General features: G+C 40.7%; 1 protein-coding gene across 1 annotated transcript in view; it reads left to right on the top strand.

Annotated features, from left to right (window-relative positions):
* Positions 1–26,155, top strand: part of RYR1 (ryanodine receptor 1) — a 359,853-nt gene that overhangs the window by 313,105 nt on the left and 20,593 nt on the right. Inside the window, exons 85-96 of the mRNA XM_082264106.1 lie at positions 1,285–1,373; positions 1,529–1,657; positions 1,891–1,995; positions 9,987–10,068; positions 11,248–11,383; positions 11,480–12,191; positions 13,823–14,293; positions 14,430–14,512; positions 16,257–16,443; positions 16,570–16,656; positions 18,340–18,573; positions 20,053–20,183. Coding sequence (XP_082120232.1) covers positions 1,285–1,373; positions 1,529–1,657; positions 1,891–1,995; positions 9,987–10,068; positions 11,248–11,383; positions 11,480–12,191; positions 13,823–14,293; positions 14,430–14,512; positions 16,257–16,443; positions 16,570–16,656; positions 18,340–18,573; positions 20,053–20,183 — 2,446 coding nt within the window. The remainder of the gene's footprint in view (positions 1–1,284; positions 1,374–1,528; positions 1,658–1,890; positions 1,996–9,986; positions 10,069–11,247; positions 11,384–11,479; positions 12,192–13,822; positions 14,294–14,429; positions 14,513–16,256; positions 16,444–16,569; positions 16,657–18,339; positions 18,574–20,052; positions 20,184–26,155) is intronic.

Raw genomic sequence — 26,155 nt, forward strand, 5'->3', positions numbered from 1 at the left:
TTTTATAGGATGGTTGTAAAACAATTCAGGGTAGAACAGAAACTTTGGAGTACATTCTCAAGTCTACGTGAATAAACTCCTGATCTGCCACAATATACAGCAACAGTATAATTTAAAATGCGGACTTTAAGATCCAGTCAAGTGAACCTGTAAAGAAAAAGAGCACCTTGGGGGAATCAGTTGTGGCAAGCCGGAGGAACCATTTTATCAGTCTACTCTCCCTCAAAAATCCCTTGCCTGGATTGTAATAACACTGTTACTTTCTAGTTTGAGATGACATGTAAGGCAGGGTAGCTTTTCTGAGTGAGTTAACTCCTCTATAGGACACTATTATATTTCTGGATTTTTTTAAATTGCTACAATAAAATAAACTAGACCACACTCATTCCTTGATAGGCATAAAAATAGATGCACAGCAAAGTGTTGGTATCATATAAATCCAACAAATAGCAAAAGCCAGCACACCATGATAAGATTCAACAATTGGACTGTCTGTCAAAAATAAAACATTTGCAGACACAGAGGTCAAGATAACAGATTTTTGACATTGGACTTCAGCAAAAATTTTGGACTTTATCCTGGTGTGGTTTTTTTTTTTTTTTTTTTTTGCAATTTGGTACATTTTAGTGCTATCTATGCCCGTGCTTATGAAGTTAAGATAAATATCTCCAAAAGGAATATGGGTAAGAACAAAAACACATACAGTATTTAGTAGAGTAGAGAAGGGTTAAAACAGATGAAATCTTTTCCAAAGGACAAAGACTCTCCTCATTTCATGTCCTGATTTTACAAGGACAGAAACTAAGGAAAAGTTTTCCCACTGGGGTTGTAGACAGTACTACAAACTAGACAGACATATTCACCCATCTGTCCAAAACCTTAACAAAATTTTCCCTGGATAATATCATATTAAAAGGACTTTGTTCTCCAAGCTACTGCTCCCTGGTGCCACTCGAAATCCAGGCGCAAGGAGCAAGCTGAGCCATCCACACGTTCTAATTGGGAGTAAAAGTAAAGGCTGCCATACACTGGATAGATCACATTTATTGTAGAAACTGTCCACAGACAAAGGCCTGCACGTGGACAGGACCGTAGAGGTCTGTGTACAATTTCTACAATAAATATGGACCCTTTTAATTATCCAGTGTGCGGCAGCCTTTTCTTTTACTCTAAGTTTGCCTTGCCATGTCTCATTGTAAAAAGTGTTGCAAAATCAAATGGTAGAACTGCTATATTATAGTTCCCAATTGGCTGTACCTTATGTTGCACATTCTTCTTGTACAGATTTTCAGAACTACTTGCGTACACAGACTGGCAACACCACTACCATCAACATTATCATTTGTACAGTGGATTATCTCCTGCGCCTCCAGGTAAGTTCCAGCACCCATATATACAATATCATTCTTTATCTATACAACCAATTTATTTGTCCTGGGACTTTAAATGATACCATTCTTTAATATATACAATGTTCTTTATAAAGTTTACTCATCACTTTTTTTTTTTTTATCGTTCCCAATCTCAGGAATCCATCAGCGATTTTTACTGGTATTACTCTGGCAAGGACATCATTGATGAGCAGGGCAAAAGAAACTTTTCCAAAGCCATGTCTGTAGCAAAGCAAGTGTTCAACAGTCTTACAGAATATATTCAGGTACCAGGAGTTAAAGGGTCTGCAGCCTTGTACTACCTACACTGAAGTGCAACCCGCACCTGTGACCTGGCACAAAAATGTTCATAACCACATGCCCCTTGCCGAGCATGAGCTCACCTGGGGAGCAGGTTATATAAACTGGGCAAGCGGTGCTGGCTACAATGGTGCTAAAATGTACTTTATTTTCGAATGGAGTGCTAAATCAGTACACACTATTTTTTTTTACCTCCTAGGGTCCTTGCACAGGCAACCAGCAAAGTCTGGCCCACAGCCGTCTATGGGATGCAGTAGTGGGTTTCCTGCATGTGTTTGCCCATATGATGATGAAACTAGCCCAGGTATGTGTCACTCCTGCTCTTTATATTACAGCCTTCTCTCACTGTTCCTCTACAGGTTAACAGGGACCTTTACCTTCATCTTATAAAAACCCAATTTCATCAATTTACAGAAATTTGCTTGCACATAATAAATACCAGTTCTGTTTGTTTTAGACTTTTTGTTAGAAGTTTTGTTTACTGATGTAAAAGACCTAACCACTAGGCACTCAAAGTGTAGCTTTATTTAAACAAGCAATATATCATTATGTGAGTGAATGCTCTTTATTGTGGTTATGTGAAGAATGAGTCTTTATATTCATTGTAAGAGTGTTGTTATTTTCAATAAAATAATAGGTTCTCCACTCTACTAAACCTTGCTAACTAAAGAGTTTTAGTGGGCATCACATATAACAGCTGGAGAAAAGGTAAAGTGTCTGTGTTGTCCAAAGTAATCAGTTTTCAGATTTTTCAGTTTTTCCAATTTCTCCAAGAAAGATTAAAGCTGTAGTCTGATTGATTGCTATGAGTGACATAGACACCATCTTTGTTGCAAGCATAGACCTTAGTTCTCTAAAGTTCTTTATAATGGCAAAAAAGTTGACCCCTGCACACTCCAGATCCCAATTGTAGATTGTGTTGATTTGTTCAAAGTTCACGCTTGGATGGAATAGGATTAAAAATCGATTTTTACAGAAGAAACATTTAGGTTGGGTTTTCCTATTTATAGAAAGGAATTCTGCTGGTTGTAAAAGACCCTTGATATAGGGATGTCCCTCTGTTGCATCCTGCCTCTCTCCAACTCGGTAGGGCTTATGGGGTTTCTAGTAATATGTCCATGCAGCTATAATGGTGTTCCCATGAACACTCTTATATCTGCATGGGTAGCCTTTTCCACCTCATTAATAAGGGCTTCCTTGGACTTAGAAGAAGGGTAAAAGAATTGGGGACACTTTTGTAGCAACAAAGGTGCATTTAATTTAAATGATGGAAATTCCTCTTCAGTTCATTAACTTTACAGCCAGTTCACCCTTTTACTAATTGACTTACATTGCTAAATGTTTTTTTTATATATGTAAATGAGAGTGTTTTATGGTGCACATGCATTACATTATAATTCGATTTATGTGTATGTATACTGTACATTATAGAATGTATGCTCTTCTGAAAGTTAAAGTGTATCTACTGTACAGTGAGTGAAAAAGGTATTTGATCCCCTGCTGATTTTGTACGTTTGCCTGTATAGAAGACACCTGGGAGCCAGAAATCTTGTTGATTGATAGGGGATCAAATAATTATTTTACTCATTAAAATGCAAATCAATTTATACTTTTTATAAAATGCGTTTTTCTGGATATTTTTGTTGTTATTCTCTCTCCCAGTTAAAATAAACCTACCATTAAAATTATAGACTGATAATTTCTTTGTCAGTGGGCAAACATACAAAATCAGCAGGGGATCAAATATTTTTTCCCTCACTGTATGCTCTAAACATTTTTTAGTGTTTTGGATAGAATAAGGAATGGTTTATTCTGCTGTCAGATTTTTTTTTTGCTTGTGTAATTATAAAAAGGAGGAGTGCTGGGTCCTTGGATAGAGAGTTTTGGTGGGTGTGTGTCCTGGTATTGGCTTGTGGGCTAGTTGGCAGTTTGCCACCCATACTGTTGCCTTTTAGGTGACCCTTGTAGAAATCTTCAAAGATAAATGATAACCCAAAAGGCCAAACCACTTGCTTTTATGAGGCATAGACAATTCTTGACACTAATAGCACTCAAAACAGTCCAGACTTTAGAACTACCACTTCTCAGCCCTGATGAAGGTGGACTCTCCTAACCCCCAAAATGTGTCTGCTTTCCTTTGTTGACTGCAATGACTAATTAAGACCATTCCAGATTTTTGTTGCCGCCTGAGTACCCATTTGGGTGATTTCCCTTTACTTCCTGAGAGAATATTTCTCCAAAGTGAGCAAAAATTCCTTCTTAGTCAGTTGTCATCTGAACAAGTATGTCCATAGGAAGATTCTGCTCACCTCTTGTTCCAGCATCAACTGTTTATAATTGCATTTCCCATTACTTACTGTCCCACTGGCAATATAGGGCAAATGGAGAGGTTGACTCTCCAGCGGGGACAAAGAGCCTTCAACCCTTCCCTACTCTATCCAAAACGAAAAAAAAAAAAAAAAAACGAAAAAAAAGAAATATACACTTTAATACTTAAATGTGTGAATAACATGTGAGTGCTTTCCACAGCTGCATGTTAAAGGATTGCAAGTGCTGCTTGCAAAGATAAAATTATAGTTTATCTGATGAGTGTGAGTGTGTCCTCATATCACAGCATGGGATGGTCAGCCTTCAGAGAGTGCAAGTTTAGTTCTGTTATGTATGAAGACCTTTATTACAAATGTGTGTTGCCCATATCAGTAGGCACTCTTGAGTTACAGCTGAGGTTCGTTTCCTTTGTAACTCAATTGGGTAGCAGTGTAATAAAGTTTGGTGTGGAGTGATTCTGAATAATACTTTTATTCTATAACATAACAGATGCCCCAAAATGGAGGACTACGAAATGGCGTAAGAATATTTCTCTGTGGCACGGCTGCGTTTCCTTATACTGTCTAAGCTAGACGTGCTCCCTTCCCGTCTTTGTGTCTGTTGCTCATTCTTCCTCTGTCTTTGTTCTCACAGACTGATTCACTCTGTCCTCATGATTTCATCTAGTGCCTTCGTATTCTATTTCTCCTCTTCTCAGAAAAGCTGCTAGTTAAAGTGGAAATTTTTAGAACTGGGATATAGGCAGTGGTTCAGGGCTTTCATTGCTAATATTGGATAACTGTGTCCATCCTGTGCCTGTACTCTCCAAATAACTTCAAATAGTTTATAGGCCAGTGATTAGCAAGGAACCAATTTGATAGCAGAGAAATGCATACCTAAGTATTTTGCCAGACTTTCTAAATGTTAAGTCCACTCACACTAATATTATAGTTATGGGCAGAGCATGGTGGACTCGGTTATCCCTTGGCTTCTTATACGCTATGGATTCTTCAACAGTGAGATCTTCCTTCCATACTTTCCAACTCTTCCTTTCCATCTAGGAGTTTTGGTTGCTCCCACTTACCTTGCCTGTTTTATTGCCTCCATTCTCCATAATATAAAATATATTACATTTCCATCAAGGAGAGTGGAGCCCATTCATAATGGTCATGAAAGATGTGCAGACCAAGGAACACAATGCAGATATCTCACTAACAGTTCTCAAGAGATATAAGAAAGTGTCAAGTGGAAACATCATCATATCCACCCATATTTTTTTTTTTTTTGGGTGGTTGACCCTTTACATACTCACTAACATTTCTGAGTAAGAAATATAAGCTGTGCTTCATTTATAGAAAAGGGTACTACTGAAAAATATGCACACTGTATGTGCTTGAAACATTTTTGTAATGTGAGAAATAGAAAAGTCCCTCAAGAAACCAATTACAAAAGTATGGCTTTTCCTTATCCTACTTTCAATGGGAACAAACTTTGAATAACAACTTTTTTGCTCAGGTGTCATTCAATTTTTTTATTTTTTTTTAAGTTCATGCCTGGGGTCTCCTGGATGCTACCAGAAAAAGTAAACCCATCCAAAACCCAGCTAGCCTAAGTTGGTTCAAAACATGCCCTGCGGCTGCCAAATATAGAGACACTTTAGGAAAGGTTGGGGGTTCTTTTCAAGCTGGCTTAGGTTATATGTTTCTTCAAACAGACCCTGTCACCAATTTAAAGAATTACAGTTAAAAGCACAAACAAATCAAGTATTTTATATGCCTATTTGCAGCATTTTTCCTTTTGATAAACAATATTTTTTATTGAACTTACAAAGTGTCTCTGAAATCAGTAACAAATTGATTACTTCAGAACAGTCAATTCCCTTGCATACACCTCTTCCACCTTGCACATCATAATCATCTCCTCTTCTTGGACTGTCTAATTAGTGTCTATGATGACCCAGGATCTCTACCTCTCCCTTCACCACTCTACCACTCTCTATAACTTTTTTGTAGCAGCTGGGGAAGAAAAAATACTATAGAGTGTCACTTGAGTGACAGCTCTGAGTCTGCTAGGGCCGCTGACGTCACATCCAAGATGATGCTATCTGTCCCAGGGCTTTTGCATGTCTACACAAAGGAGGCATTTACAGTTAAATAACATGCCTAACATATGTTTTTGCACATTGAATCTTATCGGAAAACGTTTGTTGATATGGTCTAGTGATGGAGTCTCTTGGAGCTCCTTAAGGCCACAGAAGAGGAAAACTAAGAAGGATGATGCAAATGTATTGCTTTTCAGATATACACCATTTAGAATATAATAAGTTATGATAAAAGAACATCCTCAAAGGAAAAAAGTCCCTATCACAAAGTGGGTAGTTTGTAATTGGCTCAGGCCTTCTGATCGGCTATCTGTTGATAGGTTGTAGTTGTAGGACTTTCTCTACTTAATGCTCTTTTTCCTTTATACCTCTATCATCACCTCTTTAACTTTCATCCTCCTATTTCTTTATTTTTCTCTTTCTCTTTCTCTCTCTCTCTCTCTCTCTCTCTCTCACAATTTCCCTTATCATATTCATCTTCCCCCTTGTTTTGCCAGCAGCCGTGTGACAGTACAGAATCGTGTGGGCATTGCCCGCTTTTTTTGGGGTGATCTCATTGCTTTCCTTGTGAATTGGCTCTTTTTGACATTTGTCAGTCACAGGGGGGAGGAAGGAAGAGGAGAGACAGAGTAATCCTAGTCATGTCAGCAGTTTGGGTGAACCCAAGTCTTGTTACCTGATCTGGTGTTTAACACTGGGACAAGACTGTGGGGTGCAACCCAAATAATGCATGTCTTGAGCACGTATGTGCTAGGGCAGTGGTCTCCAAACTGCAGTCTAGGGGCTGGATGCGGCCCTTTGCTTGCTTTTACCTGGCCCTTGGGAAACTATTTTATTCACTGAAACCAATGAAGGGCACAATTTCTCACAATGACACCAATGGTAGGGCACAATTCCTCCCAATGACACCAACGATTGGGCACAATTCATCCCAATGACACCAACGATGGGGCACAATTCCCACCAATGACATAAACAATGGGGTCTAATGACAACAATGATGGGGCACAATTCCTCCCGAAGAGACTAATGATGGGGAATCGTTCACTCCCACTGATGCTCTGACATTTTGTACTTCCGATGGCCACAGTCCGGGCCTCCTAAAGTCTGAAGGACAGTAAAGTGGTCCTTTGTTTAGAAAGTTTGGAGACCCCTGTGCTAGGGTATAAAGAATACAGGTAAACATTTGAGGCCTATACAGAACATACTGGCATCTCATGCAGCCAGGGAACAAGTGGATCCCAAGCTGGCTAGTCACTAGACACCACATCTCTCTCCCTCTTTCTCCTCCCCTCTCATGGTATCTGTCTGTCTGTTCCATGCAGCATCTTTTACTGTAGCACAATGTCTGGGGTGGAGAGGCAGGGAAAGAGAACATACTTTAAACTGCCTTCCTCACCCCTCCGTGCTTAACCCCTTCATTGCTGGTGTGCCTTTCGTCTCTCGTACTTCTGCAGCTAAGACTTCCCAAAGGTAGGGAAAACCTTTCTTAACAGTTATACATTAGCTGAGGAAGCTCTCTTTAAACAAGTCTAGATAAAGTCTAGATCCTTTATGAGAGAAGATTGTAGACTTTTTCAATTTAATAGGTATCTTATGGTCAGCATGAGATGATTGATAGGGACAGTTCCTGCTGATAGTAGTAGATTCCCAGTAGACTACAATATGTAGCAAGTAGCTGTACTGGCATAAAGTGCTGTTGCACTTCCTTAAATTGAAGAAGAGTGAGCAGTGGTCTTAGTATTTCTGTTTAGAGAGAAGGCTTCTGTAACCTTTGTTTTTTTTACCTTTCCCGTGATAGTAAGGCGCAGATATATGAAGGTAGTTGCATCACAGCAAAGATAGCTCAGGTATTATGTATATGATATCAATGGATCATGTGTAGGTGTTTTCTTCAAAGATAGTTTCTAGTCTGGGAGATATCTTTAGCCGAAGAACAAGTTTAGTCTGAAGGTTTCAGAAAAACCAAAAGCAGTTTTCGGTTCTCTAAGAATTATCTTAGTAGTGTTTTGTATGGTACTCTAAACATCAAAGTACTGTACTAGATAATGAGGCAATGCAAACTTCACTGTGCAAAGTGTAGTAAACCACAGCAACCAGGAAGCTTTTAGTTTTCTGTAGTTAGGTTGTCAGACAAAGTTTGATTGGTTGCTTTGGATTGTTGTACCTAAAGTACTGTAAACCTGTTAAATTGTCCTATCAAGAAAAAGTTACAGGTTCAACTAATAGCCCACCCCCTTTGTTGAAGATGCTTACCTTTGTAGCCCCCACTTCTCACCCTATTTGCCAGCCAAAAACTTTTGAAATGCCTGGTATATTCAAGTATGGGAATCATTTTATTAACTCACATAATACAGTGCCTTTAAAGCGGTTGTATACTCAAAAAAAAAAAACAAACCCTGCAGGAGAAAGGCATAATGAGCTAGTATGCATTGCATACTAGCTCATTATGAAATACCTTAAAACCAAGCCCCAACACGGTCGCCCGGACACCGCTGAGGGAGCCGTCATTTTCCCTTGGCGTCTCTTCCGGGTTCGGCGGCTCCGGGGCTGTGATTTGCCGGAGCCGCGATGACGTCAGTCCCGCGCATGCGCGCAGGAGTTACTATCCGGCAAGGAGACGACAAAGAGCTCTGAAGGTCTGCCGGACCTTTAGAGCGCATGCGCTGCTGGTGTCAGTGGCTGCATGCAGGGCGAATATCTCCTAAACCGTGCAGGTTTAGGAGATATTAATTTTACCTACAGGTAAGACTTTTCATAGGCTTACCTGTAGGTAGAAGTTTAATGGCGGAGTACACTACCGCTTTAACCCGATGGGCCAAGCACTGACAAATGGGGCAGTGAAAGGTCCATAGTTCTTTGTTAGCAAAATAATTTGTAATCAGGGCTTTAGCATGCAAGTAGGGTAATGGCAGAGTGTTGGAAAGGTAAATATTACTACTAGACAAAGTGGGCCATCAAGAGAACCTGTTGCTTTGTCCTGAACAGACAAAGTTATAGGTTCACATTCAATAAGCGCAAAAATATTTAAGAACAGCAACGTGCAATACTTCATGGCAACCAATCAACTTCTAGTATAGTGAAAAACATTAAAAATGTAGGTGTTACTGTCAGTGATATGAGAATTTTATTAATAGATATTAGCTATTTCAGCATTGCTTGAAGAAAATTAGAAACTTCTCCAAGATGGTAAGAAAGTGACACATTCACTAGTAAATTCCAAGAAACCAGAAAATTTGATATTTTGGTTTCTTTCTTACTGGAGGTGAGGGGCACTTTATAAAAACATAGGAAGTAATAGCCATGGTGTTTAAACAGTGTGTTTTTATTGCATTGCATACAAGGATCATTTCAAGAGTCGCTTCTATCCAGAGGTAAGATGGAGATCCATCATTGTACTGGTCATTTTTTTTTAAATACTTTTCCAAACATTTATAATAAAATTGTGTTCTTGACAGCTATGCTTTTGATTTTTTTACATGAATGCATGTTTCCAAGACTGTGCAATCATAGTCACTGCCACACCTTGTAGTCATTGCCAGTTTAATGGCCAGGAAGGGCATTGAGATGACATTGGATCTGTTCAACACTCTTGAACAGTGTTTGAAGACTTTGCTTTGGTCTCTATTGCCTCCCAGCAACCAGTCATATTATGTTTTAAATTCTTTCATACTACATATGCAAAATATGACTGCACTTGCCTCAGAGATATTTGAATGAAGCCCATACCCCTCATACTTGATACATTAAAATGTCTGCTTATATTGGATTTTACTAGAAGCCTTTTATCACTTTCAATCTTTCCCGGAGGTTGAGACGTGACATATAAGGATATCAGACTAGTGAGTTGTGCTCAAGACTGTTGTGTTGTTGTGCTTTTCTTCCAGGACTCCAGTCAAATTGGGCTGCTGAAGGAATTGTTGGATCTTCAGAAGGATATGGTAGTCATGCTGCTCTCTCTTCTGGAAGGTGATTATGTTTCACTCCTATTAAACATTTATAGGTATGTGCTGTGTACTGAACCCAGGTCTCCAAAACTACCAGAGCCAAAAACTAGAGGAAGAATGCTGATTAAATCCTAACAAGACATGTGCTCCAATACTGGTTTTGGGGAAGGTGAAAGTTCCCAGTTGAATGTTTGTGGATGAGTTACTGCCAATACATTTTAAAGCATTTGGCCATGTGTAAAAGGTGATATGGTACTTGGATACAACTATTGTTATGATGACACATGATTAATCATGATTGAGAAAAACTGTTCTGAACAGGTCCGATTAATCAAAAATGGGCACATATGATTAATGCCAAACAGTCAATCCTTGAAAATATCACATATTTAATTTTTATCTTCTGGTTGAGCAGTTTGATCTGTTTGGCAGGTCTTATGAACTGTGTCAGAAACCTTCAGGGAATGCAGCTTTTTATAGCTCTACTTTTGTTACCAGTATTTGTTAAGGTGGTATTTTCTAACAGAACATCCTGCAGTGATCTTACACCACAGAATTGGATGAAGTGTAATTTTCATTAGACATTATTAACTCTAGAGGTGTTTTTTTTTTTTTTTTGTCCAGGCCTTGTAATCTAAAATACAAAGCAAGCCTAATTGCACATACAACGTTTTATTGATTATAAAAGTAAGAACTTCTGTTGAGTTTTTATTGCTGTCTGTGAATCTATTTGGGAGAATTCCCCCCACTTTTTGTTCCTTGTGGCACTAAGACAAGAAGCAAGAGGAATCATGACCACAGATAAACTTAATTTATATTGTTACATTTCCACAATCTACTAAAATATATGTGTTTGGGCTAGAGCTGAATACTGGTGATAATTAGGTCGGGGAATACAAGGAAGATCGCTACAATCTAGCATGCTGCTGGCTTAGGGAGTATTTCCGAGAATTAAAATAGCAATGAAACATTTCCTCCAGAGATTGACAGCACTGGTAGTAGATGTCAATGTGTTTTAATGCCACTTGAAGATTTAGTACTAAAAGCTCCAGAAACAACATCCATTAGTTAACATTTCTTGGCTAGCCATAGTTTATAGAAGCTGTACAGTAAGAATATTTATTGGTGTCTTTAAACAGTCTAAACAAATACCCTGTATAAAAATGTATATTTAACAATAATATATTTCCATTTCATCTAGGTAATGTGGTCAATGGAACAATAGCTCGCCAGATGGTAGACATGCTTGTAGAGTCTTCAAGCAATGTAGAAATGATCCTTAAATTCTTCGATATGTTCCTCAAACTAAAGGATATAGTGGCTTCTGATGCTTTTAGGTAACATTAGTGTTTTATTCTTCCATTCTCAAACTAATTGAAAGAAATTATGAGCCACATACTGACATTTATAATGCATATTATTGTTTTTTGCAGAGACTATGTCACAGATCCTCGAGGTCTCATATCTAAAAAAGATTTCCAGAAAGCAATGGACAGTCAAAAGCAGTACACACCATCTGAGATCCAGTTCCTTCTGTCCTGCTCTGAAGCTGATGAGAATGAAATGATCAACTTTGAAGAGTTTGCTGACCGGTTCCAGGAGCCAGCTAAAGACATTGGTTTCAATGTAGCAGTTTTACTCACCAACTTATCAGAGCATGTCCCTCATGACGCAAGACTACACAACTTCCTGGAGCTAGCAGATTGTATAATAAACTACTTCAAACCTTATCTAGGCAAAATTGAAATTATGGGAGCAGGCAAGAGGATAGAGCGTATCTACTTTGAGATTAGTGAGGCCAATAAAACACAATGGGAGATGCCTCAGGTTAAAGAATCTAAGCGTCAGTTCATCTTTGATGTGGTCAATGAAGGTGGTGAGTCTGAGAAAATGGAGCTCTTTGTCAACTTCTGTGAGGACACCATATTTGAGATGCAGATTGCCTCACAGATTTCTGAACCTGAAGAAGAAAAGGCAGAGGAAGAAGATGAAGATGATGGAGGAGAAGGAGCTGGAGAAGGCGAGGAGGCTGAGAATGGGTCTGGTCCTCCTGAAGCTTCATCTGCTTTTGTAGAATTTATGAACAATGTGATAAATTTCTTCAAGATGTTTACCTACAAGAACCTCAGAAGACAGTATCGAAAGGTGATTAATATTTTACTGTAATTTCTGTGACTTGCAGTTTTCTGGTAAAAGACAAATAGCATAACGGGTAATGGGTTCCTATTGATGTCTTGCTGACAATTAATGTGGTTATATGAAACACAACATATTCACAAATTAGGGTTCATATCCCATGTTTCCAGGAGCTCCAATCTATTTACAATACCAGATTTCATGTGGCGCTGAGACCACATTTTATACCCACCATGGTAGCACAATAAAAACAGGCAACGTCTCACAGGAAGGTAGCAAGTGATTTGGGCACAGTCATAGATATCTGTATCTTTACTATGTCAACTGTCTGCCAACTGTCTGCCACAAAAAAATTAGAAAGAGACATACCATGTGACAAATCATTCATGCCATTTGTAGATAGAGGTGCTATGTGGTAAAAGTCTACACCTGATGATTCAGCATTTTAATATACTGGATGCAGTGTAATCTAACTCTGATTTCTGGTCGCATGATGACAATGAACCTTGTCCATAATGACCACGGAAGATGGAATTCCAGCTTGTTGAAGGAACAGGTCCGTTTCTAGCAGGTAACATTTGTATCACAATCCACCCCTCTAGAGACAGTGTATGGGAGCAGTATACTGCCAGAAGTCTGTACCTTGTAGAAGCACTTATAAAATCATCATGTATATTAAATGTTATTATAGCCATGCACCCCTTATCCTAATTGGGTGAAACATTACCTATTTTTTCTTGTCTTCAACTAATGGAAAGCATAAGTTCAGCAAGGTAGGTTATGTATAAGGCCTAGTGGCACAGAGTGGCCAATTAGGAGTAATTATATAATAATGCATAATTCAGTCTTGAAGCAGTTTCAGCATTTGGCATTTTGCTGAATAAATGTAATGTATACATATTGTAATTTAGGCACCTTAATTCATTTTTTGTGAAAAAGCAGTTAGCATTCAGCAGTGAGGGCTATTGTTTCAAATAGAATGTAAAAATAATTACATATAATTTTTACCTATAGAAGGTAAAATTGCTAGTTCCCATAAGTACAATGTAAATACTGTGGCTTGATAACCCATTTTGACCTTGCCATAAAGACATGGGAATTAGCAGGATGGTTTTGGGTTGTTTAAATCTGTGAGTCAGTGAAGGGTCAATAGACCTCTCTGTTATACTGAGGTGGTTAGTTCTGATACGATATTCCTGTCATAGTGCAGGGGCACTGACATATGTAAGATAACACACTTGCATATATGTGTTGGAGGGGGCACTTTGTAAGGGAAGTGTAATTCATGAGATCTAACATTTTTCTAACATTCAAAGCACAGCATTCATCCACAGGTTTGTGATATCACTAGGAAAGCCTCTATGTATGCTATTTAAGAATATGATAGAATATAATAGAATCCTGTATGTGTTTGCAATGTTTAAGGGCAAAAATGATGTAATTGCGCTAGGACAGTCTGAAAGTGAATTAAAATCCAAAGGTAAGTAGAGTAGACCATAAAAGTAAGGTAAATCACAGAATTAATGTTTAAAAACATAGCCAAAAATATGTTCATTCATTGGAAATTTTGAATGGTGTACTGTAAATTGGGAGATATACTATGTTTAAAAATTTGAACATACATTCTTAATTTTCTACAGATCAAGAGGATGACAATAAAGGAAATGGTCATGGCTATTGTCTCCTTTCTGTGGACCTTCTTTATTGGAACCCTTCACTTCATCTACAGTGTCTGCAAAGGCATCTTCTTCTTGATATGGCACACATTGTTTGGAGGCAGCCTAGTAGAAGGAGCTCAGAAGTTAACTGTGACTGAACTCTTGGCTAGTATGCCAGATCCTACACAAGATGAAGTTCACGGAGATGGTCTTCCTGTGTTGGTTAGCGACGAATTACCTGAGGCTGGTGATGTGACGGACTTCACTGATGTAGGCAAAGAAGAAGTGCAAGAAGAAGGGGCAGAAATATTTGGAATGGAGCTAAAGAAAGATGGCGGACACTATAAACTCAGTGCTCCAGATGCTCCTGGTGGCCTGGGTGATATGGGAGACACCACTCCTGTGGAACCACCAACTCCAGAGGGATCACCCATCTTGAAGAGGAAATTTGGAGTAAGTATGCTGAAGGAAATTAAGATTAATATTTACCTTCTATGTAAGCAATAGGTATATTTTTATGTAGATATGAACTGGACATAGGTTGATTGTGTAGTGACAAAAACCTGGAAATGCTTGTGTTTTCCTATAGGATGATGAAATCTCACAACATCTGGATGGTTCTGAGCAACCAGCAGAAGAAGAAGAGCCAGCACCAGAACCAGAGAAAGCTGAGTGAGTAGGAATTTATGAGCTGTGGATCGCACTAACCTCTACATCTTTAGGTCCTTCAATACTGGACTGTGGGACTGAATCATTCATATTATTAGACATATTCATGTGCATCAATGCTCCAGTAATAAATACACCAGTGACAGGAAAAAGAAGAGTGATCAACCAAATAAACATTGACTCTAATTATTTTATAACTATTAGTGGAAAGGTGCATGTGGGTGGGGCAATCACAGCAAGTGAACATTACAAATACTCTCCAACATCCAGCTATTTAGATAGCTGATACTTTTAAATGTTCTTGTATTTGGTGTAGGCACACACTGAGGGCATCAGTTGCCTAGCACAAGTGTGGATTTCTTGGGGGTTGCTGTACCTTTAAAGAAAAACCCTACACTGACAGAAATACGGTGACTGCCCTTGGGGACCACCACCTCCAAGTTAGAGTGGAATCCAAACTACTTTTTTGTATACTTGCTCGAGGTCAGTGACTCAGACTGTACTGAAACCCCTGTATTTGTATGACAGCCAGGTAATTTGTATTTTCAAAAGAAACCTTAGTATTGGCAGCCCATCTGCTTCCTCAGAAATAGATTTCTTAACCAGGGTGGGGCTACCTCCAAGATGAAGCTCCTTTCATTTTGTTCATTGCTATTTATTTGTCCGGGTTTAGGATGATTGGGATTATAGTGTTAGGGATTTTTTTAATATATTTTTCCATTACAATAAATGCACAACTATTTCGCGTTTATCATTTTCTCCTCTGGTGTAAGGCAAAAAACAGTTTTATAATTGTGTGGCTGTGTAGGTGATTTGGTAGATAGATCTGGAACCTAATCACCACACTGTGATATTAAAGTCCAGATACACGTTTATTGCAATGTTAAAAAGCCAGCACGTTTTAGGGGTTAAGCCTTGCCCTACCCATCAATGCTCCAAAGAGGGAATAGTGTAAGTGGCCTTAAATGTGTTCTTTGTTGTAGTATTTTTAACTTCGGTTGGAACAAAGCTCATCAGCAGCAGGTTAAAGATTTGGTTTTTCAGCATTGGAATAAATCTTTTATCTGAGCTTATCTTTAATATCAGTGTGTGGCACTTTGATTTTAAATCTATTTGTTCCTGTCACAGTACAAGGTGACTGCAAGGCCTTTGGTGTGTAGAAGCTGCCAGCCCATCGCCCAAAACGCTCTACACTTGTAAAAAAAAAGCCTGTATGTTTTCAGAGATCCATTGCCAAATCTTCCACCTAACTAAGCAGGTAATTGGGTTTTCAGAGGAAGGGCAAAAAAATAGGGCTCATGATTAACCAGGATTGGTTCTGACAGCATTCTCTGTTTTAGCAAGAAAACCAGAAATCTTCAAGCAGAAAATGATAAAAATCAAAACAAACTGAAGATAAACAGAAAAAAGTAAAAAGATATAGCTATATACTGACAGAATGATGATGTAGAAACTATATTAAACCTTAAAAGTTTAAATGTGAAATAATAAGAAGTAGCTGTTCTTGTGCAGATATATGTAGGGACAGTTTGAAATCTCAATACAAATTGGAAATGCTTAAAATATGAACTACCTGTTCAAGTAAAAATATATTTTTTATTTTTTATATCTATGACTGAATAGTAATAATTTTGCACCTAATTACAAACTTTACATTTTACTCGATCTTAATATATTTATTAATATCTTAACTTCATTTGAGCAAAGAAGAAATATTACCCTTGACATTGCCCACTATTATTTTCAGTTTGGAGAATGGGGAAAAGGGTGAAACTGCTGTGGAAGAAGAAACCGTTCCTGCTCCTGAGGAACCTGAAAAAACACCAGTTGAGCCTGCCAAGAAAAAGACTCCTCAAAAGGAGAAGAAAGCAGAATCTGGAGAGGGAGGTTTTGAATTCTGGAATGAGCTGGAGATCCAGAGAACAAAATTCTTGGTCAGTGTTTAAAACATCCAATAATGGATTCTTCATTCTAAATCACTGACATTTGTCTTTCTGTTGATATTGTCAAGATTCTCTATATTTCTGTTATGGTTACCATTTATCTGTGTTTCTGTTCAGAACTATCTCTCAAGGAATTTCTATAATCTACGTTTCTTGGCACTATTCTTGGCCTTCGCTATCAACTTTATTTTGCTATTCTACAAGGTGAGTTCTTTTAGAGATGCCTCCTTCAAATGTGTGCTGGTCCATTTCCTCTTGCTGTTTCATACTGGGATAATTTCCTGTAAATATCTCATTGGATTGGCAATGGTTACAGTAGTATCTGTTTTGTAAGGTTTTCTTGGAGTTCAATCAAGGCTAATCTCAAGGAAGTCCTAATGCAAATGTTGGAGCACCAAATGTAAAACATCTGAAGGCAGGATGTTTAAAGCAGTATTAAATGCAAAACCAAAAATGCAATATATTGCAGCTTAAAAAGTGCAAAAAAACAATATATCAATAACTTTGTAATAAGTCATATATAATCATAACTCATAAAATACTTCATACACAATATATCAAAATACATAGTGAAGTGTCCATCATAAAACATATAATTAAAACTTGTGTGTACTAAAACATATATTCAAGTCTACTTGTGAAATCTTGAAAATAAGTGAAAATCCACGTGCAAAAGTCCCAACCCACCTTTAAATCAAGTGTGCTAGTTCCCCTACCAAATGGTAATGATTTCCAGATTATAAGAGATCAACAGCTCAGAAACTATCCAAATCAGGGGCCAACAAATGAAATACTGCAGACTCCACAGTCTCCAGGGTCCTCCACTAGTTATTCAAAAACCCCTTTAAAGAATAGGGATAAATGGAGCAAAGAGCAAAAGGACTATAGAGGGGTATTGCTTAAAACCACATAATTTACTAAAAGCAAATATACCCACAAATATAAAAGCATCTCATTGGCAAAAAAAAACACCACATCAGAGAACATCAGCAGCTGTATAACATCATGAGCCACTGGCCTCACCCTAGGCGTTTTTCATCTGTACAACCAAAGACTTCAAGAAGTGTGTAAACCATACAAGTCTCTGTTTGCGCACAGTTATTGAAATATATATAATATTTATAATGGACTACATTACAATGTGTCACCATTGTTAGATGGAACTTTTTGAAAACCATATATAGATAAAGGGCCAGTAAACCCAAAATAGCAATTTCAGTTTTTGTGTAGCTTTTGAAACATTGAATCATAGTTTCTTATATCTCTTGGGGGATCTGGGGGGCTCCTTCCTTAACAACCGTCTACAAGAAAATGGTAACAAAACCAAATATGTTGCCCACAGTTAACCAATCGGGTCTTTATTTTTCTGGCAAAACGCAACAGCAGTCTGATTGCTCGAAATGGACAACTATGCTTTTGTTTCCTTTTTTTCTGAAATGTTTTTTTTTTTGTTTTTTATTACTTCCCTAAATTTACTTCCCTAAATGGCTTTGATTTCTATAAACTTGATAAAATTATCTATTTTTAAGTTTTGGCAGCATTTTGAAACCTAGGTGACCAGTCAAATGGATTTGGTAAGCCTCACATTACTACATTAGGTTACTAACATTGTAACTATTGTAAAATCGGTCTTTAATAAAGTGAAAACCATAAGGTTGACCTGTCTTTTAAATCGACAGGCAACATTCACAACATCAAGTGTGCCAAAAGTGACAACTGATAATTAGTACAATGCAATACTTCACCAGGTTGCAAGTTCTTCCTTTTTTCTACAAAAAGCATGGATTTCAATATATAATAATATTAACAAAGTAGTGTGTTCAGTCCGTGTTCTAAATGCAAGGAATATTGAACTGACATGACAAGTCCTGTGATCGATCTCCTTAGGTGTCTGATTCTCCCAAAGGAGAGGAAGATTTTGAGGGATCAGGGATGGAAGAGGAACTATCCATCCTGGATGAAGGAAGTGGTGCTGGTGGAGACGAAGAAGATGAAGATGATGGCATAGTGTATTTTTTCTTGGAGGAAAGCACGGGATACATGCAGCCGACACTATACTTCCTTTCCATTGTTCACACTCTCATTTCCTTCTTATGCATCATTGGCTACAACTGTCTGAAGGTGAGGTTGATTATTACAAAGACCATACTCCTTATTCTATGAATTATCTGTACTAAGTTGTTAGCCTTTCTCATTCTTCTACTAAGGAAACTGTACACTGACAGCTGGGATATTGACACTGGTAGTATTACATGTACTATGAAAAAAATACATTCTCAAGAGACAGACTATTCATTTTGGACTGTACTATCGAGTACATTAAAGGGTTTATTACAATTACTCAATTAATTCATACACAGAGAAGTTGCTAAATTTGGCATAACATAATATATTTGTTAGGGCTCATGTACATGGAATTCAAGTTTAGAAGCAAGTTTAATGCAGTTTTTTTAATCTACTCCTGAGTTGCTTTGATTTGCCTTTTTTTGGCCCCTTTAACACATGCGGACTGTTCATTTCATCAGTTCAGCCACATCAAAATGGATGAAATATTCATCAGGTTTTCATCAGTTTGTTATCTGTTTTTCATCAGTGCTCATCAGTTTGTTATCCGTTTTTCATCAGTGCTCATCAGTTTTTCATCCGTTTTTCATCAGTGCTTATCAGTTTTTCATCCGTTTTTTATCAGTGCTTATCAGTTTTTTTATCCGTTTTTCATCAGTGCTCATCAGTCTGTTATCCGTTTTTCATCAGTTTTTCATCTGTTTTTCATCAGTGCTCATCAGTTTTTTATCCGTTTTTCATCCGTTTTTTTATCCGTTTTTCATCAGTGCTTATCAGTTTTTTATCCGTTTTTCATCAGTGCTTATCAGTTTTTTATCCGTTTTTCATCAGTGCTCATCAGTTTTTCATTTTTTTTTTTCATCCACTACCAATGCAAAAACGGATAAAAAACTGACCATTTGTCAGTTTACATCTGTTTTCTCGTCCGATCTGTTTTTTTAACAGAAGAAAAATAGAGCGTTGATCAGTTTAAAAAAAATGGATGATGATGTAAACTGATGTAAATAGATGATCATCCATTTACATCTGAGATGCATTGATGTCCGTTTTTCACCCGTCAACGGATGGATTAAAACTGGACAAATGTATAGCATGTGTGAAAGGTGCCAGGGTTGTTTCATTCTGCTTCTAACTTGCTTAAAGCTGTTTCAGGCTGCCTTTGTATTCACATATACTTATATAGTGAAGAAAAACAGCTTAGATGCAAACAAATTTCCATGTACACAAGCCCTTAGGTAGCGTTCATTCTACTGCGTGATGTTGATGTAAGCCTACTCTAACGCACCTACTTAACATCACCATAAGTTGAATTTTTGGCAGTGCAGGGGTACGTTGGCAGCCCATTCAAAACCATTGCCTTTAATGCCACACAAAATATAACAGGTTACTGTACCGTGATGGTGTAACTGGTCATAGAACAATTATACAATGCAATTCAGCTACATTTGGGATTTTTGTTTCAATTTTGCAGAATATCATCATGGAATGACTAGTTTCTTATTTTTAGGTTTTATGCATGTCTTCTTTGTTCGCTAGGTTCCTCTGGTTATCTTTAAACGGGAGAAGGAGTTGGCACGTAAGCTGGAGTTTGATGGCTTCTATATTACAGAACAGCCAGAGGATGATGACATTAAAGGACAATGGGATCGTCTGGTCTTGAACACACCGTGAGTGTAACCAACAAGTAGAATAGAAAATTAGTTAAATATCTGGGTGTATTTATTAGAGTCATGAGAGTATGCTTTGCCAAGTAAAAACCGACCAGCTCCAGATCTACAGAGTAAAATGAGAAACAATGAATAGACAATGGTGTGTACAGTCTGTTCTGGATATATATTTTTTAAAGCAGAGCTCAGAAATAGTAATCTCTGGATCTATATTTATGCTCTGATCAGGACTTTTCCCTCCCTAAACTCATGGTACCCGCCTTATGGGTAACTAGAGGGGAAAATGGTTAGGTGAAGTCTTACTTCTGTGTTCATCTCTCCTCCCCTGGGAAAATGACTGGATATTGAAGGATTAGAATCAGAGGCGTAACTAGAACCTTCAGGGCCCCGGTTCAAGAAACCATAAAGGGCCCCCAGGACCCCTGGCCCGGGGACCTTCCCTTCAAGCCTGGGGCTCTTCCCACTGATCCTGGGGCCCTTTACTCTCGTTTCAGGGTCCTTTATTATGGTCCCACAGCAGGACCCTTTCACAAGTTCTGCAGTGGGCCCCCTTCCTGCCATCTTGGGGCCCCCCCACGGTGGTGGAATGCCAGGGCCCGGTCGCAAGTGTGACCTTTGCGATCCTGGAAGTTCACCCACTGGTGTCAGTATTTTTTATTTTTTTGGTATTTTAATTGTATTATTTTTTATCGTTTTATTTATTTATTTTTTTACAATGTCACTGACTATGACTCTGTCCATTCAGAAAAGAAAGGAGCTGGTAAATTACATATTTACCGCCCCTTCCTGGTTCTCTATTGTGACACATCCCCTGCAGCAGCCGGCAGGAGAGGAGGGAGCACAGTAGGGGGGGCAGCACAGTGGGGGGGGGGGCGGGAACAGGGGAGCACACAGGGGCCCAGAGACAGCAGAACACAAGTGAACTGGATAGGAGGAGTGGCGGGGGCAGCATACAGAGGAACCAATCTCCTCCATTTTCCTTCTGCAGCTACAAAAGGAAAAAGGAGGACAGTGATTTCTCTACATGCTGCCCCTGCCGCCCCTCCTATCCCGATGTACAGGGGAGCCGCATAGGCCCCCTGGAGCATGGGGCCTGGTTGCGATTGCAACCCCTGTAGTTACGCCCCTGATTAGAATATTGATGAAGTTCTTCTTTTGCTCCCGTCTCTTGTAAGCATGTGTGAGCAACAGCTATAGTTGTCAACATCAAAGTGACCACACTTTCCAACTTCTTCTGTGCACTCCCTTTCCCTTTCAGCCACCCAAATTTGTATTCTAAAACACATTTAGTCTAATATACAGATAATGTGTAATGTAGCTACATAGCATAACATACTTGGTTGTAAAATGGCACTGAAACCAAAAGCCTTGCAATAAACTGAGACACTCAAAATTAAAAGAAGTGTCTGTTCCAGTCAAGTAACACTGCTCTCCCTGTGTTGGTGGTCCTTCACCATGATCCCTTCATCCCTTGATTTATGCAACTCCCCAGGTGCCCGGAGCTCACCCTTGTGCAAGGCCTTGCAGAATATCATGGTTGCAGGTTAGGGCTCCATGATCTAACCAAATGCCTGAGGCCCATGAAACATGGGGGCCAAGGCCACCTGGTGCATGACCTACTAAGGGGAAGCTTGGTTTCCAGCACCAGAAGGATGACTACTTTTCTAAACCACCACCAGGTCCGTGGCCAATCAGGTTTACGCTATTTTTTTTTGCCGTGCACATTCTTGCCTTTGTCTTAGCAGTGCATTCACTTAAATATACAATTAGTAAGGAGGAATTATAGTGGCTTTGAGAGCTTTTACTAAGGTATGAAGATAAATTAAAAATTAACAGTTTCACATTGTTCCATGTGGTTTGCAATACATTCCAGTACACGTGTCAAGCATATTCCTAAATTATCCAAGATGCATAATGAGGAACATTCAATTCTTGGCCATAAAATAATCACACTAACTATTCAGGAGGGCTTTCTGTGGTGCTCACCTTTTGTCAGTGCTGAGTAAAAGGTATTCCTCTACTGACCTGGGGCCTAGTTCATACATTCCTGCAGTGTGGGACATGCTTTAGCTCTGTCTTTTCTTCATAGCCCCACGTGCTACTCACAGACCCAAACCCTGAACTGCTCCTCATCCTGACTAATATAATGAGAGAACTACGCGCATCACATACAACCAGAGGGAGGTTACTATATCCTAAAGAAATTACCCCCCTACAGGCATCTAGAGGTCCACATACCATAAGTCAGGCATTCTCAACCAGGGTTCCATGGAACCCTAGGGTTCCTCCATAGGTTTCTAATGAACTGTGACTGATTTACCTTCCATCTAATTGTGCCTGTATAGTTCTTGGGCCAATTCCACTTGCTAGAGCCACCAGCATGACAGCAATCATTTCTCTTACATCCTCTGACAGTCGCCGCCCACTCATACAATTTGCAAGTCTGGGTATTGGTCTTATCCACAAGAGTAAGCTAGGCAGAAGATTTTGTTAGAAAACATTCACAAAACCTTTGTATAGACACACCTACAGGGGGCCGTCCCTCTGGTACAATGCCCCCATCTAGCTGCATTCCCAATTCAGTTTGTCTCTGCCTAGCATAGGAGTAGGCTGGCTTTTCCCTGGCTGGGGCTGCATTCTCAGCCTTTTTTCTTTTTACTTTTTTCTCTAACAAAGTGTTTTTTCTTTACAATGATAGCTTTTTATTTGTTCCTGCGACTTCGGAAGACTACAGCGTTTGCGGAGCTGGGATTCGCACTGGTTATCCTAGAGCCTTATGGAATCTCGGCCTGCCATCGAGCGTTCGCAGGCTATGTGTACGCCCAGGCCTCGCAAACGACCATGTCCCTGTCCTCAGGGACGAGCATGCGGAGTGGCTACTTCGCTGGGATGTCTCAACTGCCGTACGCCACGTGTTGCTAGCGTCCCTTTCGGATGACGGCACCACCACCCAGAGTGGGAGGCTTCCTGTCACAGAGCGATACCCACGTTTTCGCTGGACCGGTGAGTACCATGCTACCCCTCTGTCTATGGCATTGTCTGTCGGGGTGTATATGTGGGCCCTCTGTTTATGGGGATGGCAGTTTGGTATGGATCTGTAATGTCCCCCTCATGTCTGTCAGTGTAGTCCCTGTGTGTCCCTTCCCGGTCCCTGCGGGGGCGCTGTGGCGGTTCTACCACTGTATGGGGGGTTGCGGGGGTCCCTGATGTCCCTGGGGTGCTTCGGCATCTATTTGTGAGTACAGACATGGTGTGTGGGGGCCGCAATCGGCGAATAACGCGCGGCCGCCATTTTAGCTGTGGGCAGGCTGTTTTGGCCTCATTGTGAGGGCAGCAGCCATTTTCTGCAATACTGTTGGCGCCGATTGGGCGCCATCTTTGTTGTGGGCACTGTGTCTTTATGTGGTCAGCGGCCATTTTCCTGGAGCTTTCTCCATAGACTGGTATGGGCTGTGTTCTGCCTCTAGAGGCGTGAGGTCTCTTCCTTTCTTCTCACATGCAGATCGAGTTGGCAGCGTGTGGCAAGTATAGGCACACTTTGGGGGGATTTTATGGTGTTTCCTGGCCTGCATTCCTGCTAGCATTCATTTTCCTGCAGTTTCCTGTAGCACAGGACGTGCATTTGCGGTGGGAACTGCGGAAATCGCAGATTTAAAGGGCCAGTGTCATTTAAATTTGAGATTGCTATTATGGAGTCCCAGAATAGCAAATTCCCCCCAGATCTGGTGGAGGATTCAGGTACTCCCGAATCCTCTTCTATAGTCTCACTTACTGCTGCACTTGCGACTTTAGCGTCTAAAGTGGATTTGTTGATGTCTGACCGGGCTTCTAAGAAAAGGCCTATGCCCTCTCAGTCGTCTGACTCAGAGCCAGATTTGGTTGCCACGGACAACGTACCGCCTGAGGGGTCTCAGTCGGATGTGGAGGAGGATTCCCCCTCTGGATCAGCGAGAGAACATGCTGCAATGTTTGCGTTTATTAGCTCTGTGAAAGACACTTTAAATTTGGATGATGAGCCCCACCTGTCGGGTAAGCAGTCTTCCTTTGGGGCCCGCAAAGCCCAGAAGTCGGGTCAGGTTTTTCCCTGTCCGGCGGAGTTTCACAATATCGTGAATGACCAATGGCGCAATTTAAAACTTAATTTTGTGGTGCCCAAGAGATTTCAGTACCGTTATCCCTTTGCGGATCCGGTGGATTCTCGCTGGACTGCGGCTCCTAAGGTGGACCACACTGTGTCCAGGTTGAATAAAGACACTTTAATGCCCGCAGAGGATTCTCCGGTGTTTAAAGACCTGGCGGATAGGCGGGTGGAAACTCTTACCCGCCACATCTACATGGTAGCGGGTTCCTTACTGAAACGCGTGTTTGCTTCCGTAATGGTCTCTCAGGCTGTTGTGGAGTGGGCCAAGGCGCTTAAGCGCACTCTAATTGCTGACTTCGCCCCTCCTGCTACTCTGGAGATGGTGGATCAAATTGGTCAGGCTGTTTTATACCTGTGTGATGCGGCCTTAGATGAGGCCCTTTTAGTCGCACGACTGTCTGAAGTCGCAGTTACGATTCGTCGGGTCGTTTGGTTAAAAAGCTGGTCGGCGGACCAGTCTTCCAAGAAGACGATGTCTGACATCCCTTATGCAGGTAATCGTCTTTTTGGGGACTCTCTGGATTAACTGGTGAAGGGGATCAAGGGGGGCAAGAGCACTCTGCTGCCCCAGGTGTCCCGGGGCAAAACCTTCTGCGGTAAGCGGGGCCCTTCCTTTAAACCTAACCAGGGGTCCTTTCGTGCCTTCAAGGAACAAGACAAAGGTAAGTCCTTCAAGGCCTCTGGTGGCCAGAAGAAGCCTTGGGCGGGCAAGTCAAAAGCCGCCCACACTGGCACGGCGGCTCAGTCCGCCTCGACCCGAAGGGGCGCCCTCACCGGTTTCAGGGGTGGGGGGACGTCTGCGCTATTTTCCCGAACCTTGGCTGGCCAAGATTCAGGACAGGTGGGTTCTAGGACTCATTCGGTCAGGGTACAAGATCGAGTTTCGATCGCGCCCAGCAGACAGATTCTTTCCCTCAAATCTTCATTTGACCCCAGATCGTTTCTGAGATCTCTATCGGGCGGTTCAGGATCTCCTCACCCAAGGGGTGGTTGTCCCGGTTCCACACCGGGACAGATTTCGGGGTTTTTACTCAAATCTCTTTACAGTGCCCAGAAAAGAGGGCAAGGTGCGTCCGATTCTGCACTTAAAGTTTCTAAACCGCTTTGTGCGGGTCCAGAAGTTCTGAATGGAGTCCCTCCGGTCGGTGGTGGCATCCCTGATTCCAGGAGATTTCCTGGCTTCCATCGACCTAAAGGAAGCGTATCTACACATCCCTATATACGAGGGTCATCAGCGGTACCTCCGATTCGCAATAGCGGAGGAGCACTATTAGTTCGTGGCGCTGCCTTTCGGCCTCGCTTCGACTCCAAGGGTGTTTACCAAAGTTTTGGCTCCTGTTCTAGCCTTGTTGCGGGTACAGAGGATTGCCGTCCTCAGTTACCTGGACGATCTCCTATTAAGGTCGAGCTCCAGTGCCACTCTGTTGCGCGATCTGTCGATCATGGTTCAGACGCTCCAGGAGTTCGGGTGGACCATCAATCTTCAGAAGTCGACCTTGTCCCCTTCTGTTCATCTCCCTTACCTGGGGATGATTCTGGACTCTGCCCAGGCGAAGTTCTTTCTTCCGGAGGACAAACTCCGGATCCTGCAGGCCGAGGTCAGGTCCCTCAGGTACAACGCTTCGGACCTGCATGCAGTCTCTGGGCTTAATGGTGTCGGCTTTCGAGGCGATCCCATTTGCACAGTTTCACACGAGATCTCTTCAAGCGGAGATTCTCGCCAGGTGGGACAGACGTCCTCACTCTTTGGAAAGAAGGATTTCTTTGAGCCCCCTAGTGAGATCGGATCTCCTGTGGTGGCTCCAGTCTCCGGCTCTGACGGTAGGCAAGT

This window comes from Pelophylax lessonae (genome assembly GCF_965119305.1).
Source record: "Pelophylax lessonae genome assembly, chromosome: 7".
NCBI classification, from domain to species: Eukaryota; Metazoa; Chordata; class Amphibia; order Anura; family Ranidae; genus Pelophylax; species Pelophylax lessonae.